At 39.7% G+C, this 18,102-nt stretch overlaps 1 protein-coding gene across 8 annotated transcripts in view; it reads right to left on the bottom strand.

The window, feature by feature from the left end:
• Positions 1-18,102, bottom strand: part of LOC5576390 (sodium/calcium exchanger 1) — a 641,354-nt gene that overhangs the window by 461,557 nt on the left and 161,695 nt on the right. For 2 of the 8 annotated variants that reach the window (XM_021837812.1, XM_021837819.1), the window contains exons 1-2: positions 15,813-16,188; positions 11,812-14,574 (exon numbers count right to left, since the gene is read on the bottom strand). In XM_021837812.1, the coding sequence (XP_021693504.1) occupies positions 11,812-13,571 (1,760 nt within the window). In that variant the 5' untranslated portion in view covers positions 13,572-14,574; positions 15,813-16,188. Of the gene's footprint in view, positions 1-11,811; positions 14,575-14,851; positions 15,293-15,727; positions 16,219-18,102 lie in introns of those variants that run through there. The other 6 variants (XM_021837817.1, XM_021837813.1, XM_021837816.1 and 3 more) reach the window with 6 other exon arrangements.

Below are 18,102 nucleotides of genomic sequence, written 5' to 3'. Positions count from 1 at the left end.
TAAAAACCGACATATGTGCAACTTCAAAACAAATACCGATGTGACGCAACTGCAAAACGAACTTTCAAACCGACCTATCTAGCAAGATATATGTTACAATCAATGTAATGTGGTGTATGATGTAAGTAAAAAGCGGAAAGCAAAAGGGTATATAAAATTGAAGTTCAATTCAAAACAAATTGGCATTCCTTAATATTCCAGCTATATAAAAAAAAAATCAGAAAAAATCAGAGTTTGTATTCTGATAATATCTCTTACTTATTGTTTTCTGTAACCATCATGATCCGCAACACATCATGAGAGTCTGTTTATCGTCTTCTACTACAGTTCTGATTATATTTAGGATGTTCGGGGATTGATCATCATGCCGGTAAATTAAAACATGTACCCCTAATTGTAGGGAGAAAATGGGTTTTTATCATCGCTCTCTTTTTGGGGCTCTCCAACGCTGCTGCTATTTATCAGAATTGTTACAACTGGCGAAACATTGCCGATCATGGACCGATACAGGTGCGATCAATTGGGAACTGATTCTGCAATGCATGTTTAGTATTTATTGGATCGCATTTTTCTCGAATCCTTCCGTGTGTCAGATACGTCGTTTTGAAAAATTAAGCTAGAAAAGTAAAACGTGTATATCACAAAAATTCATAAAATTCATCGAGAGATATTGTCAAGTACATAAATTTCGTATGATGAATAAAAATCTCGCCATATATACGGGGCCTTCCTTAGCCGAGTGGTTAGAGTCCGCGGCTACAAAGCAAGGTGTCTGGCTTCGATTCCCAGTCGGTCCAGGATCTTTTCGTAATGTAAATTTCCTTGACTTCCCTGGGCGTAGAGAGTATAATCGTACCTGCCACACGATATACGAATGCGAAAATGGCAACTTTGGCAAATAAAGCTCTCAGTTAATAACTGTGGAAGTGCTCATAAGAACTCTAAGCTGAGAAGCAGGCTCTGTCCCAGTGGAGACGTTAATGCCAAGAAAAAGAAGATCTAAGGAATTTTGTTCCACAAAATGCACATTAGAAAAAAAATACGAAAAGCTGTTTTCAGTGCAAACAATACAGAGCTTTTGCATTTCCACGAAACTGACTTCAAATCTATATTGAGTGAAAGTCTTTCCATCGGAAAATTCAGATCCCACCAACGCTGAATCAATTTTACCTTCGAGATAGCCCTAATTGGCGCCTACCTTCGAGGTTGACACGAATCAAAAGTTCTGCAACGCTAATAGTCACATTTAGCCTAAAGCCCCTCATTTTGGAAGGTCAAACGAGGAGATGGGTGACATTGAACCCCGATAATGGAGACGCATGGTCGGCGTCAAAGTTGGCAAACTAATTTATCGTGCAGTGCCGTAAGGTTGAAATTGAGAATCGGATTACATTGACTTTGCGGAAAGGCCACCGGAAGCAATTTTACGTAATTAAAACGCAATCTCCAATGTCAAGTGTAGGGCTTCAGTTAATTGAGGGAAGATGGATCTGTTGGTTACCGTTCTTCGAATGCGTCTTGGAATGGGTGCAAGAAGATTTTCGCTTTGCGACGCACTTGGAAGTCATCCATCGATGTCGGGAAGTCCGCATGGCGTGCAGTACCATAAACTTAACAATACGATAAAATCGTTAAATCCTGTGCGGAGCAGTTTTATGGTCGCTAAATGCGATGAAGGCCATTGTTTATGATTGCGGTAGGATTTGGGTGATTCATTTTTAAAGGTTTTTGTTTCGATTGATGGATTTTACTCAGTTATAACAAACAATCGCGACTAATACGCACGACCTGGTTTCTTCAGTAAAGATCTTCAGAATGCAGACCAATGGAGGAAGGAGAGGAATTGATGATAGTTTCTCTTAACCCCTTTACCAGTAGCTTCGCTTTTCACCGCTAAAAATATATTCAAATCGCGATAACTTTTATATTTCTCGATATTTTTGCACCATTTTTGCACAAGCTCTCAAAAATCTCTTCTAGTTTTAGAATATGTATCGATATTGATAATTGGTCATCTGGATCCGGAGATATTCCAAAATTCCGAGAGATAGGGTAAAAGCACTATATTTCGACCCATGAAACCAGCATATGAGTGGAAAACTCCCAAAAACCATGCAAAAAAGTATCAACTAATATTCAAATTTGGCAGTCGAATAGAAACACATATTATTTGTTCATGTATAACTTCTATTAGATGATATTTCATTGCATTTTTTGTATTTTTATAGATTAATGACTTTATCTTTTTGTGCTAGTTTTCGACCCACTGTTTTATTTTTCGACCCATGCATGTGCTAATTTTCGACCTGTACCAGATTGAAACAATATAGCGGGTATATTGTATGAAAAAAACTTGAACTGTTGAATATTCTTCGATGGTTTTTCTTCAAGAATTAAATTCCAGTGGAAACAGTGTATGCTTCCCATTTCCGTAACGAACTTTATGATAAGCAGTTCAACAGTTATTATCTGATAGATCTATGGAAGGCTCCTGAATACCATAAATACTGGTTTTGTATCTCTGTCACATCCTTTGTAAATATTGAATGTAAAACGTTTTGTCAATAGTCTAATAGTTTGTTTGTGGAATTGCGTGCTTAAGTTGTGGACTACGATATCATAATTTGAGAAGAAAATAATCATCATTGTTTTACTTATTTTTTTTGCTCAAAATTTAAGCAACGTTCAATGTGTATTTTTTTCATTTTTGATGATTGCTGATGATTTAATGATGGATTCTTGATCCTTATGTACAACCTGTACGACCAAGGAAAAGCGACATTCATGAACACTGATCGATTTTTCTACCATTTAAACGGTTTTACGTGGATCAAACTACATTATATTCTACTGTTGCGATAGGATATAGTACAGCAATGGGATATTGTCGTTTAAACATGTAAAACCATTTTGTTTAAAACATTTATTTCATTTCATTATTTAATGGTTCAAGTAAAAACTCAAATTCTTCTTTTAGCTCTCGACTTTGACTGCTTTTTTAGGCTTTGACTTTTATTTTATGTGTCATTTCGGTACATTGTTTTCTTTTTTTTTTTCACTACAAATTTTGGTCGAATCTTTTTGCTTCAGCGTGGTCTTGTTTTTTCATTTCGGATTCTCTCTTCAACTCCTTTCTAAGAATATTGCGATATTATTTATTTTGCTCTATCAATTCTGGATGGTTGTCTTTAAAATAGTTTTGCCTTTCAGCAGTATCAAGAAACCCTTCAACATGCTCCAACATTGAGTCACGTTTCACTAGCCATCCCCGTCGCTGACTGCCGAATATCAACTCTTCAAATTCGGTCTCCTCCTTCATTGTGGTCGGTCCAGGACGAATAACGGACTAATAGATATTTCTTCGCCAATCTTGAATTGAATATGTATATGAAATTTCGGAATTCCATAATCGAGTTCTTGTTGACTACCTTAGATGCTAATTGCTGGATGTCGGCTTCTGCGTAGACTTGTCTGTACTTTTCTGGGCGCTATAATATGTTAATCCATATAATTTTGATAAAATTGAAGCAAGATCAGTATTTTTCTTACCGTTTTGGTTTGAAAACCGTTGAAGCAAGAAATTCAACTCCACGAAAAAACATCCACCACTATGAACGATGTTTACTTTTGATGAATGGTCGAAAACTAAAACACATCACCTGGTGAAATAATGGCATGCATTTTCGACCGGTCGAAAATTGAAACCTGGTGTTTCAATTTTCGAACAATTTCAAACGCGTAATAAAATTTATGTTCGCTTATAAATGCACAAAATTAATTACAATTTGCTTAAATTTTATCAGGTTTCACCAAACTTTATCGATTAGGCATCACTTCGACCAGTTTTTATACTGATTTGAGCCTTTTCAATATGTGACGAATTTTCATCAACGGAAGAAAAAGGACTGATTCAGACACAAGAAAATCAGGATTTATCAATTTAGGATTAAAACTCCGTTAAATAGATGCAATTTTTATTGGATCATGATAGATATAACAGCAATGGCATATTCCAGTGATTTATATATGTTTGAAAATTTCAAATAGTAGTTAAATTAACGTTTGTTTTATCAATGGGTCGAAAATTAGCACTGGGTCGAAAATTAGATCCCTTACCCTACTTGTCATTATATAGTCCACATTTTATTTTTTCGATAAATTGACCAAAAACAAAACGGCTGCCAATGATATTTTATATGGAGACTGTTGGTCCCCCAAGGAACATCGGAGTATCTTCAAAACTAGAAAACCAATGATTTATATCGACACGGATTCTTGTGAAAATATGGTGCAAAAATATTGAGAAACATAATCGTTATCGCGATTTGATTTTTTTGCGATAAAATATAAAGCTGCTGGTAGAGGGGTTAAGCAAGATTATAATACATTGCACTATGGGACATGGACGCAATCTGGTGGGACAAAATTAATAACTCGGTAACGAAGCGTTTCCGGTATTTGGTGTCTTCGGCAAAGTTTTTTGTTACAACGAGGACCATCTACTGACATAAACGGATAGTTCGTAAAACGTCCGCATAGATGGCGCCACAATCTAACTTTTTACTTTGGCGTTCTAGAGACTTGGCATGTTTTGCAAAGTTGTTCATTTTGATAAAATAGACAACTCTCTCTAAGACGTCAAAATTCCACAGCCTACTGTTTTCGAGTTATTGGCGAAATTAGAGAAAATTAGTGAAAAAACGATTTTTTTCACCGAATTTGAAATTTTTCCTAAGAACCATGTCATATAATATTTTTTTGCTGATAAATATATAACAAGAGCAAGCTCTGGTGGAAAAATTTTAATAATACGACGCATAAAAATTAAGAAATTATGAAAAAACCTGAAAAATAGAGCATTTTTTGAACCTTAATATCTCCAAAAGCGCAAAAAATCGCAAGCTCAAATTTTCAGGCAACATAGAGCAGTACTTGATGAAACGGATGTCAAAATTCCAGAGAAGTAAATTTTGGTGTTTTTGAGATCTATCATTTTATTTTACAATGATTATATTTCTCCAATACAGTTAATTTCCATGAGGAATCTGAAGGGACGATCGACTTCAAGAAATAACGAGTCGTGGAACAAAAACTTTAAGAAAACTGTTTAAAAAAGCCATCATAGTAGCCATGAAATTCATTTTAAGAGCAGTTCCTTGAGTTGATATCGAGTAATGTAGATGAAAGTGTAGATCAAAACTGGGTACATAATTGTTTTTCCTCAATAATTCAAATGATATAGTATGCCATGAAAGACTTGATCATGTGTCAGTTAATTGTTGTAATCATGGTTCGAGGTGAGCAATTTATTTTGTGAATGTGTTACTTTTAACACGGAAAATCAAATTTTAAAGCATATTCATGTCGATATATCTAAATACTAAAATTTCAGAGCGCACGATCTCTTGTCCGGAGCTTGTATATTTGTTTCAAAGCGGAAAGAGCATTGATTCTTGGATGTTTCAAAACAGAGTATACAGATCAAAGGTATCAATTTGGAGATTGGATCACCAGCAAAAAATATTATATGACAGGTTCTTAGGAAAAATGTCAAATTCGGTGAAAAAATCTTTTTTCACTAATTTTCTCTAATTTCGCCAATAACTCGAAAACAGTAGGCTGTGGAATTTTGACGTCTTAGAGAGAGTTGTCTATTTTATCAAAATAAACAACTTTGCCGAACATGCCAAGTCTCTAGAACGTCAAAGTAAAAAGTTATATTGTGGCGCCCCCTATGCGGACGATTTACGAACTATCCGTTTATGTCAGTAGATGGTCCTCGTTGTTACAAAAAACTTAGCCGAAGACACCAAATACCGGAAACGCTTCGTTACCGAGTTATTAATTTTGTCCCGCCAGATTGTGTCCCTGGCCCATAGTGCATTGACGTGATACCATTAAGTCGTCTATCTCGTTGTTTTTTAATTATGTTTTCAAGTTTTCAACAATGAGACAGAATCCTGATTGTTCGATTTTTTGACTTATGTGTAAGATTTAATTAAGTACTGAGCTAACTGAAACATGTTTAATGCTTGAAATGCTGCATCTTACGTTAACCTTCCGTTGACCACCGCCAAAATCACCGCGATGATGCTGAGTACGAAACGCGAAGTTTTCCATCTGTGTTGTACCAAATATAGAAGCAACACTACTCAAATATTAAAAAGTCTCATATATATTTGACAAACTTCTTCTTCTTATCACTTCAGATTTTTTGAGATTCGTCCAGAAATGGAAATTAAGGAATTTCTGTAGTAAACCCTCGATTTTTTTTGGATGAACTCCAGAAAGAATATCCAGGTGAACTTTTGAAGAAACGGTGCAAACAACTTTGAAAGAATTCCTAGTTCATGCCGGTGCGTCTCCACCATTGAATCATTTTGTGTTACCCAAAAGCCAAATGCGCATCACGCTTTTGGTATTGTATTTTCAAAGCGATAGTATCATTCAAGAATCACTCTTGAGTTCCTTGAGAGATTTTTCCAGGTATATTTCTATACATTTTTAAGGGATAACTCCACAAAACCTTCCAAAAAATGTCCTTTCCTCTATGGATTCTTCTAGCCATTTCATAACGATATGCTCAAGGAAAAGTTCTTTGAATAGTCTTTATAATTTCATGGAAAATCTTAAGGAATGAGCCTGGTGAATTCCAACAGAAAATCGCAAAGTCACTGAAGTACTTCATAAACAAAATCCTGAAGAACTTTCAATAACAATCTCTGGTAATGCTGCTGAAGAATTTTTTATATGAATGCTTGATCAAATCGAATGCTTCTAGTTTTTGGGAAATTTTGGATACAAAATACAGCAAAAATTCTTGGAGCAGGGATTATTTGGCAGGTGCTTCAAGTAATACGTAGGACAGTTCTTACAATAAACCCTGATGGAATTTCGCAAATCTTGAAAAAAATCCTTCATTGAATCGAAGTACTTGTTGCTAGTATAACTTCTCAGATGTTAGCTCAGGAAAAACGCCTTCATCAAATCAGAACCAATGCTTGAAAACTTCATGGTCAAAGGTATCCATGGACGAAAAATTAGAAGAAATCCTAGATGAATTCCATGAATAATCTGGAGATGAATTGCTTTGGAAATTCTTATGTAAGTTGTTTTGAAATCCTCTTGAAAACATTTTCGAAGTATTTCTCGGAGGATTTGTTGTTACTTTATGGCATATTTCTTCAAATATTTTTCAAAGACATTTAAATGTTGGGAATCCATGAATGAATACCAGTTTTGAAAATTTGTCCAGGAATCGTTTAAGAAATTTCTAAAACAGGTTCTGTGATATTTCTTGAGCAAATTTATCAAAACTTTCCGGTTTAATTCTTTTAAAGAAAGGTGGCTTCAGAGAAGGATAATTGTTTCGGAATTTGCAAAGAAAATTTGAAGGATAAAGATCTGAAGGGATTTTTAGAATGGAGTATTATCTTACATAATTTGTGAAGTTGAATCTATGACAAAAGGTCGAAAGGCAAAAGGCCGAAAGGACAGAAGGTCGAAAGACAAAAGGTCGAAAGGGCAAAAGGTCGAAGAACAAAAAATAAGGGACAAAAGGTCGAAAATCTTTTTTCAAAGAAGGAAAAATTTCCCACCAAGCAAATCATTTTCGACCTTTTGTCCTTTCGACTTTTTGTCTTTCGACCTTTTATCCTTTCGACGTTTTGTCTTTCGACCTTTTGTCCATAAACCAATTTTCAATCCCCGTTACTAGTTACGTTACAAATTTAGAAATGCTCTCGGTTTTCATTAACAATAGTTAACTCATGTCAGTTCTGAAAAATAACATCGAAGGGTTGAGCATCGGTAATAATTCAATAAAAATCCGCCCAGTCTCTATTTCTAGGAGTTCTTCAGGATCTCGTCAAAGATCTAAGAATATTCTCGTCTGATTCCATATCACATCAATAACATATCCAGACAATTTACAAAGATTTCAATTTAAATTACAAGAATCCGCAAAGATCTTGAATATATTTTCTTAACCTTCACGTCCCTGACTCCCTGATTTCTCGAATGTGGCACTCTCGTGACCCCAGAACAACTCGGACTATTTCTGGCTTAAGCATTGTCCATTTATGGCAAATAACTTATACTTTTTTTTAGAGTCAACTGAAGGTGATTTAATAAAAATCGAATTGAATTGAATTGACTGAATCGAATTGACGAAATGTCTGATGTTTGAAAACGGCTTGTCGGGGGTCGAGTACGTAAAGGTTAATCTGTCAAGTACAGAATGACAAAAGTAGTTCTCCGTGGATTTAAATTGTTCCAACATTAAAGAATCTGTTAAGCAAATCGCAAGAAATCCACAGTTTATATAGAGACTGTTATGCCTTAATTTTTAATCATGGGACAACACTAACTTCATATTTTATTACATCATTTTCATTTCCATTGCGTGGTCATTTTTTGAGATTTCAGACTTAAATTGTCATTTGATCATTCAAAAATTTTGAAATTTGCATGGACCGTGGTCATTGGCTCTTTCCCCCATGAGTGACCACGTGGTTTATGGACAACTCCTATGCATTTTTGGGCAGCTAAGATCCCTAAAGGGCCTTGCACAAGTATGCCAATAGTCCCAGGACATCTAGAGCGAATTTGGTAAAGATCTCAAAAAAAGTGGAAAAGATCTTGAATGTAAATTTCCCAATTTGAAGAAAAAAATCAAAATAAAATCATTTCAAAGAATCAAATCAACAGAAACCTAACAGAAACCATTACATGAGGGTTGTATGACATTTGCCAGAAAGCCGTTTGCCAGAATGGACAATTTTCCAGAAAACCATTTGCCAGAATGGACCATTCCCCAGAAAGTCATTCCCCTGAAAGACCATTTCCCAGAAAAAATATTGTTTCATTACTTTTCTTGCATAACAATACTCAGGTGCCCGAGGCTAATAATGCAAGTTAATAACTTTAGAGGTGCTTATAAGAACCCAAAGCTGAAAAGTAGGCTATGTCCCAGTTGGGACGTAACGAAAGATAAGAAGAAGAAGGTTTTCATAGTTTCTGAGAAATACCTGTTTTTGAAATGTTATAATGATTCCCGATTATTTTATACAAGCTATTATGGGTTCGTCCATTAATCGCGTGACCATATATAGGGGAGAGGGGAGGGGGATGGCCACGGTCCACACAAATTTTACAACTTTTGTATGGACAAAATACCACAAGGGGCTATAAAAATCCGAAATAAATTACCACGATGTAAATGGGTTGTCCATTAAGCAACTGCATTTACAACACTCCATTAACGATTTTCCCTTCTTTGAATATTAAGCTGTTCTTCAGGGCTAACTAATAGAGGACTTACAGTCAGTCACATAAGTTAGTAACCAAATGCTGTTTTTTCCATACAAAATGCCCATGTTTGGGGTGCTCTCAGCTTCTGGTAGTTCGAATTGGCTGAAATTTGGATGACGAACTACAAATAACTTGAAATTTCACCTGAGAGAATTATTACATTGCAGTCATTTTACATTGAGTTTCAGAGGGTTGTTCAAAGACAAAAGTAAGTAACCGAGAGACTTTTCAATTTGAATCGAAAACGGTAAGTCGTGGAAAGTTGGTGTGTTCCACAAAGTTGTTCAATTCCAGAGGTCACACAAATTTGCAGGAAAAAAATAGGACGTTCTCAACTATGTTCACATGCTCATGAATGACGCCCAACTAGAACTGTACTTGCTTTTACCAACTTGACAATCTTCTGCTTCCTTGTCTACACATGTCAATTAGCGTTTTGATAGCGGTGCAGACGAAAATGTTTTGATTGAAAAGATGTTGTGTCATTCTACCATGTAATACCGCTTTAAAATAATTTACCTAAGTACAGTAAAAATTCCCTGAGAATTCCAGGATGAATAAAATTCCCTAATAATTCCAGGCTTTTTAGGTTTTTCCAGGTAGTAGACACCCTGAGCTAATTAACACCTTAGCGTAAAACTACTAAAAATTTCTCCATGGATCTCCAAAAAAAAATCGGAATTCAGAGATTTCAGAAATATTAATATAACGGATCTGGAATTGCATTTGGCTTTCAAAAAAAAAATCTATTTATTACCGAAAAGAACCACACAGAATGGGACACCCGTAGGACGATTTTTTTTTCCGGAGATAGAAACACTCGAAAAGTTTGCTCAACACAATGAATTACAGCCAATATGAATGATATTAGTGTCGGATGTACTATGTATTACCTCTCAAAGCCCCGGAACAGACCTTTTATTTTCATTTGTTTCCTCAGAAACAAATGAATTTAATTAAATGCAGTTCCCACTGTGATCGATGGAATTACAGTATGGCCCATAAAAATATGCGAAAATCATCATATGATGTTTTATGGTAGTTTTTACATAGAAAATGTGAACGAAACATAAATATTATTCATTATTGTTCAATCTATTGAGACTCAGTTATTCGCTTTGGACATGATTTATATCTGTTACTTTCACCTTACCCGAGAGGAATTGGAAGCATACCTTCAAATTTTATCATGCGGACGTCGAGTTCAATATCTGTGTGATGAAAGCTTCTAAAACATCAACGATGGCGTGAGATTCTTCACAGGCCTTGTCTCCAGCATACGCCCATATTAAATGATAGAATCGGTTAATACCTGGGTAATTGGAAACTTAAACATATTTTCGAAAAAACGACTCATTTTGGAGAGCTTTGATTGAACTTTCATATAAGTGTCATAAGCGGCTCCGTTTTGCTCAAAACCTATGAGCTTGTATTGATATAAGTTGTCTCTAACCGAAGAAACAAACTTTATGCTCAAAAATCTGTTATAGGCCTCCGTATTTATTTTTTATTCAACTTTAACAAAAAATAAAGGCAGATCAAACCTATAAGATGCAAATGCCCTCAAAACTATGACCCTGGCAAAATATTTTATTGTGATCATGAAGAACACGTTCTCTAAAAACTCTTCCATCCTCTTATACCAAACAAACTAAAATCTTCAACAATAAAGTGTGATTTTTGAAAGTTGTAAGTTCATCACCAGAGTATACGACAATCAGACGCTGTTTCTAGCTTTGGGCGGAAAACCCCTTTGAACTTATTTGCTTTATTGCGTTATTAAGGACAGTAAAAAAAATATGACAACAATTGTCCTGGATAGCGAAGTTGTGTCAGAACATACTACAATAATCATAAATTACATTCATATTAAAAACTATGAAAATAACGCCTGTGGATGCTGTATTCACGTTCAAACAATTTTCGCATTTTTTTTATGGGCCATACTGTAGTCAGAACCTGGTTCCGGAGATTCTTTTCGGGATGGAGTCGGTACCAAAGAATAAATGAAAATTTGACTCAAAGCTACAATGCTTGAACGTCATGAAATCATCTCAGAAACCGGAATCATGATGAAAACCGCATTTCACTGAACTAATTCATTTCTAAGTAAAAGTCGATTGAAAATAAGAGGTCTGTCCCGGGACTTTTAGGGTTAGCAATAATCTTATCCACCAATGACTGGAATATACTAATTGAAGGCATACACTTGTATTAAAATCAGTAAATGGGATAATTTGTCTCAAAATGAGACACCCATAAGGTAAAAAACAGTAATTATCAAAATGGATCGTGCAATAAAACAGGGCACCCAGGAAAATTTAAAAAATAGATTGGGAATGATTCTTGAAATTAATCGTTTTTTGTTCAAATATTGTCATCAAGCTACAAAAACATCTTATTGAATATAAAACCATGGTCGAGACGCTTTTGGTGATTCTATGCCATATTATACCAAAAATTCAGGGATAAATGAACTATGATAAAAATGGTACTCACTCTATTTCGTTGTTCTCGAAGATCAGCTCGCCGCGTTGCTCCTCGTAATCCTTGCCGGCCTTGCCGGTACCATCCTCGGTCCAGTACGGAACCCGCACCCGACCGCGGGCACCGCTGTACCGTTGCACCTTGAGCTCGTACACACCAACCGACTCAACCAACTCGTGGTCCTTGCTGGCCAGCGCAAAGATACCCGAGTGATCGTCGTCCAGAATCATAACGGTGGCCACCTTGGGCGTCGACAGTGTTGCCGGTTCCGAAACGTTGCTCAACCGGATATAGAAGTGCTCATCCTGCTCGAACACATCGTCGTCGATAACCTCGATCTGGAAGCGCTGCTCATCGACACCGGGTGGGAACGTGAGGGTACCCTTCTTGCCGATATAATCCGAACCGGCCTCAGCCGAACCGTCCTCCGTTTCATAATCGACCGTAACCGTGGAAGACAAATCGCCGCGACGCACGACGCGCACATCGAACGTCCCGACCGACTCCATGACCGTATAGTGACCGGGCTCGAAAAACACCTTGCAGACGGCGTCCTCTTCGATCGGCTCGTCGACGTCTACGCGCTGCAGTTCGGCCTTGACTTCGCTCAGATCCGACTGCGCCCGTTCGGAGATCTTTCGCATAATGTTACCACTGCCCATCATCTTGCGAGTTGCCTGGATGCGGTAGAATGCACGCGACTTGGGTCCTTTGTTCATCAACTGTTCTTGGGCCATTATCTCAAGCTGTTCGAGATCATGCTGAGGATACTTTTTGCGCAAATCTTTCAAGGTGGAAATGTACTCGCGACGTGACTCTTCGAAATCGCGGACCTCCTCGGTAATGCCGCCGTTCTCATCGATAGTATTCAATTTCTCGTCCCGATTATTCATCTCAAGCGCCGACTCGGCCTCTACCTGGACGATGACGCCACGCTTGTTCATGCGGTACTGCTTACCAATGTACTTGTAGATCAGTAGTCTCCGGTCAGCGATGTAGGCCGTCACTACGGTTGCGGGGAAAAACAAAAACGTGAGGAAACCTTCCCAAACATCTACGCGCCCTGGGGTAATCTGTGCTAGGATGAGGTAAAGCCAGATGTAAGCAAATACCGACCAAGTCGCTGTCACGAAGAATACTCGGAGATGTTTGATTTTACGTACCTCCCCGTCGGGTATAACCAGGACGCAAATTGCTATGATAACGAAGAGATTGTAGGCAGCGGAACCGACGATGGTACCAGGACCCAAGTCACCGGCATTGAAGTTTTTAGCTACAATTTCAATGATTGACAACAGAATCTCAGGTGCGCTGGAGCCGAGTGCCATCAGTGTAAGATTGGCAACCGTCTCGTTCCAAACGCGGACGACGACGATTTGCTCTTCGCCGCCCGGTTTCTTCACCCGGACCTCCTTCTCCTTCGATGTTATAACTTCAATAGCAGCCATAAAACGGTCACTGACGATCGACACACCGATGAACAGATAAAGCAGTGCGAAGAAGTACACCATACCACGCGCGAAACGATCGCCGGTGGTCAGGTTGTCCTGCGGTTCCCACACCTTCAGGAGCAACCCGTCCTCGCAGGTCGTATCGTCGTCCTTGATGTGGTGCCCTGCGGGTACAGCAGCCGCACGGTCCGACTGATTCGCCGGGGTGCCGTTGCTGACACCATTATTTACTGACGCTGTTGCCGCTGATAATGCGATCACGAGGAGGACGCCAAAGCCGTATCCTAACGTGTTGCGGACGCTGAAACCCCTTGTTGCCATGGTGCAGGGTGTGAGCGGAGAGGGGGTCGAGGATAGTGCAGGTTAGTATGTCAGAGAGGAGCAGGCCGCCGGAGAAGTGCTCTGCCAATTGGAGACTACCTTGGAGGAGATGAAGTCTAAAGCTAGCGCAAGCGATCGACCACCACCACAGCAATGCACAACACTGGAGCCGTTAGAGTACGGAGTTAGAACTACTACAGATGGAAGCACAGCCCACAAAGTCAGCCACCGAATTGTTGAGTGAGAGGGGGTTATTCGAGGACCAGGGAGTCGCCAGGACCAGGTAGTGGAGGAGTAAGGTTCCGTGCAATGTGCAAGTTCAATTTAAATGCAGGTGGATGGTTAGTGTGTCAAACAACTACTCTACAGCTGCTAGACGGTGCACAGGGCGCCAAGATGTGGTGCGGAAGCGATCGCGAAAGGAATCCGAACCCGTTGGGTGAGCCTCGGTGTGGCAGTTGGATTGTGAGCTGCGACTAAGTCGTGTGCCGGTCGTGCAGACGTTTCTCGGTAGCGACGGAGCCGATTGGAAGAATGAGCGGGCGGTCAATCGATCGAACGGGACGAGGAAACGCGACAGAATAGTGAAAGATCAACAGTAGAGAACACGAAGACGCGCGAAAGTATTGTTTTTACGGAGAACGATTCACGGTTCACGGTTGTCAGTTTAGTTTGTGGTTACTTCCAGTGAGTTAAGACTAGTTGTGCAGAATTCGATGTAGCGCAGTAGTGAAGGATTCATCCAGAAGAAACACTGCTAACTACGGCTGCCGGATCCGTTGACCGGGCGATGATCGTGAGCGGATCTAGCCGATTCCATACTGGATTCCACGTGGGACACTCAACAATGAAGATAGAACCAAGCACTCAATTACTCGCCACAGGTGGCGCTCCCTGACGGTTCTTCGACGAAACTTCGTCTCACTGCTGTTCTTCTCGAGATATTCGGAATTCTCTTTCACTTTTGATCATTCGATGCTGGTTTCGGATGATTGGTAGCGATCTGTGGAAGAAATTTGCATCACAATAACACCTTTTTTTAGCTTTTTTCGCTGGATTCACTCGCGGAGCCAAAACGGCTTGTCACACATGCACGCGGCGTCGTCTCTTCACGGGAGGGCTAACGCAGCGCTCGCGTCGAGACACTTGCTCTATTTTTCTCTTCCCTGCCTTCCGCTATTTTCACTCTCTCTCCGGATTCTACACCGAAAAAATGTGTGATCGACTACTAAAAATAAATATACATCGCTAACACAATCTTCTCTCGTCTCAACACATACGTGCGCAGATCAGGCCGATGAGTTTAGCTTTCGCCCGACAGAAAAAAAAACCTGAAGAAATTGCGATATATTTTCGCTATTATAATTTCATGTTGCCTAGAAGTGGCCCATAACGGACTATTCTTAGATAGATTTCAACTATTTTCTTCCTCCGCCGGTCACTGTCACGCTCACTTTCCCCACCCGCGCATTCGCGTTTTCCCGCGCGTACGGCTTTCGGTGACGTTTCCGCCGTCAACACAAGCGCACACTGAATCACGGCTTCTGGCTTCTGCTGTCACAAAAAACTGCGAGGCGAGAGGGTTTAAATTTAGTTCAGCTCTCGCACTGCTGACCGTTCTGCCGTTCTTCTTTTTGTTGTTGTTGCTTCAAATTCCGCGACTTGTGGTAATTCGAATCCATCTGCCGTTGTTGTTGCTGTTGTAGTTAGCGAAATCTTTCCTGCAGGAAGAGAAAAATCGGAAATGAATGGCACATTCTGGCGGCTCGAAACGAGCGCTTGGCGTTTGAACCCTGCGATCAACGCGATTGAAGCTGGCAACCCTATCGCGCACCAAATGTCACTCAAATCGTAATACAGTAGGCTTTGACGTTTTTCGAACGCTCCACAAGGGCACTTTCTCTCGTTTCTCTCTCCCACACCATCCCTGCACCCGAAGACCATGCTCTCGGCACAGGTGGGCACATTCGGCTTTTCTTCGTCACACGCACTTTTCAATCCCCGACGGCAAAAAGAACAGCCCGATCCTCATTAAAAATAAAATTTCACATCTATTTCACTACTCGGGGCTATGCCCCGGGCAAACTCATATGAAAAATTTCCCCCGTTCAAATCCAGCCCGAGAAATTTAAACCCCTTCAATGAATCACATTCACCATTGCACTTAACGAAATCCACTTTTCCCGAATGCGAAAACGATTGTTTACAACCGGACCAAAGCAAAACAAACAATACACAAACCCAAAAAACGACAGCAGCCGAACCAACGAGCAAAAAAAAAACGATTCAAACTCAAATCGATTGCCAATCAATCGGCTGTGTAGCCAAAAAGCACACGCACCCGCGCACCACGAGAACGAACCGAAGAAGAGATCCGTCGAGGAGTCTTCGCACCGTCGTCGCAACGTTAACTCTACGCACGACGATGACAAGCGAGCGAGCGGCGGCGGTTTTCGAGGCGAAAATTTGAACTCGGCGCCCCGCTGAATCAAGCACGAGAGAAAGAGGGAGAGAGGGCGAGCCAGGCTTTTCACACGCGCACGCGAGAACCGCACCAGTAGTAGCTAGCAGTAACGAGCCGCCTGCCTGCATTCGAAAGCACCACTGACTGAACTAAAAATATCGGAACGGCCAGCGGTGGTGACTGCGACTAGGGTCGTCGTCGTTTCGTCAGAGTTATTGGTCAACGGCGCGCGCGGACGTCGTGGAAAATCCGCGCGCAAAGGCTCGCTCTCTCTCTCTCGTTCTTGCTCGCGATTCGTTCTCTCGTCGTCGTCGTCGTCATGCGTTCACGAAGATGGGGGTGCATGGTCGCCGGAACGAGTGCCTCCCTCGGTATGCTTCTGGGGTTCGATCCGCAGCGTGTTCTTATCTAGTTTTGCTGCATTGTGCGGACTTTAATATTTAGGTAGATCAATCAATTATGGTAGGTTGGAGCCTATCAGCTGATTGGTTGCCGCATCGGAGTGAGCTGGCGAGAAGATAAGTCCGAAAACATAGGTTCGGGAAGCGTGATTTTTATCATCTTGCTTTTGTGAGAAATGGGTTACACCCTCGTGTGTGACGGACGACACTTGTTGCGGATTCCGCAACTTATCCGTCATGGTTACGATGTGACTTTACAGGTAGGTATATCGTACGATGCACGAATGACGAAGATGGTTTATAACATCACGCGAAATCAATATCGATTATGTCTGCAATACAATAAATGGAGAAATATCAGCCATCTTTTTCACATGCATGCAATAGGAAAAGTTTGTTTAACCTATGAGTTGCTTCATTTAGGTCTTTTTGGGGTTTTTATTTTAAATCTTCTTCTTCTTTCTGACGGTACGTCCCAACTGGGACTAAGCCTGCATCTATACTTTTTTCGGCAAAGATGTATTTTTAGTTGTAATAATATAAACATTCACGTCTTGCTATATCTGATAGGTCAAGATATTGTGATATGTGCCACAGATCAAGCTTCTCACCTTTAGTGGACACAATGAGGAGTGGCTCAGTTACCGCGATCTTTTCTCCTCGGTCATCCACTGCAAGGCGGATCTCCCTGAGGTAGAAAAACTCTACTACCTCAAGGGATGCCTTCAAGGAAAACCGAAGAATTTGATCGACTCTCTTCAAATTACTAATGCCAATTACACTTTGTTTATGCTTTATCTTTTTTATTTATTGATAAAATCGTAATCGGTTTTCTGTGTATCATTCAACTATTATTCTACAATGCTATGAAAATATAAGATCTTAGAAAATGCTTTTGGTTGAAGAACTAAACAGTATTTCCAAAAACTCCTAGAAAAAGCTGTTCGTCACAGTTTAACATTATTTTTCGCAAAACAAAAATCCTAATTTTTATGAACAAATTGTATGTTTGTATCTTTTACTATTCTACTAGGTATCCAGCTTTTTACGCTAGCATGCCATAAATTTTAAATCACCCAAGGGGAAGGTCACTCTACGCACTTCATTCGGCACAACTGTGACTTCAGTGCGCCAAAGTGTGCCAAGCGTGCCAAACGTGCTATAATACTACAATCAATGAACTGAAATTATGGAAAAACGTTCTCAGCAAGCATTGACATTTAATTTTTTTGGGTTGCCTCTCAAATTTTGCATTACTTTCCCTTCAGGGTTTTTTTTATGTTGCGATTGTTTTCTGGGATACAGTTTACTTACATTATCTTAGGGAAAACTAACGAAAAAGCCAAGTCAAGCAAATGTAAGACTTCAATAAGAAGGTTTAGAAAATGGTGCGCATGATTGCTAGAACAACACGGGACAGAAATTCGTGTGGGCTGTTTTCTAAATCTTCCCAATGAAGTTTAACATATACTTGGATTCTCGGGACATACGAATCCTCGGGACATACGTCCAAAGATCTCCTATATGTTTTACCCATCTCCCCGTCATTAGAAGTGACACTGACGCTTTTTTTGTATCTTGTAATGTAATATATTTTTTATTATGAATTTAGTATAGGACGTGAACCACAGCTAATCTTCAGATCGTTTGAGCTCTGCTGGTATGG

The sequence above is a fragment of the Aedes aegypti genome, chromosome 1 (genome assembly GCF_002204515.2).
Source record: "Aedes aegypti strain LVP_AGWG chromosome 1, AaegL5.0 Primary Assembly, whole genome shotgun sequence".
Classification (NCBI taxonomy): domain Eukaryota; kingdom Metazoa; phylum Arthropoda; class Insecta; order Diptera; family Culicidae; genus Aedes; species Aedes aegypti.
This window is presented reverse-complemented; position numbering and strand designations above follow the sequence as displayed.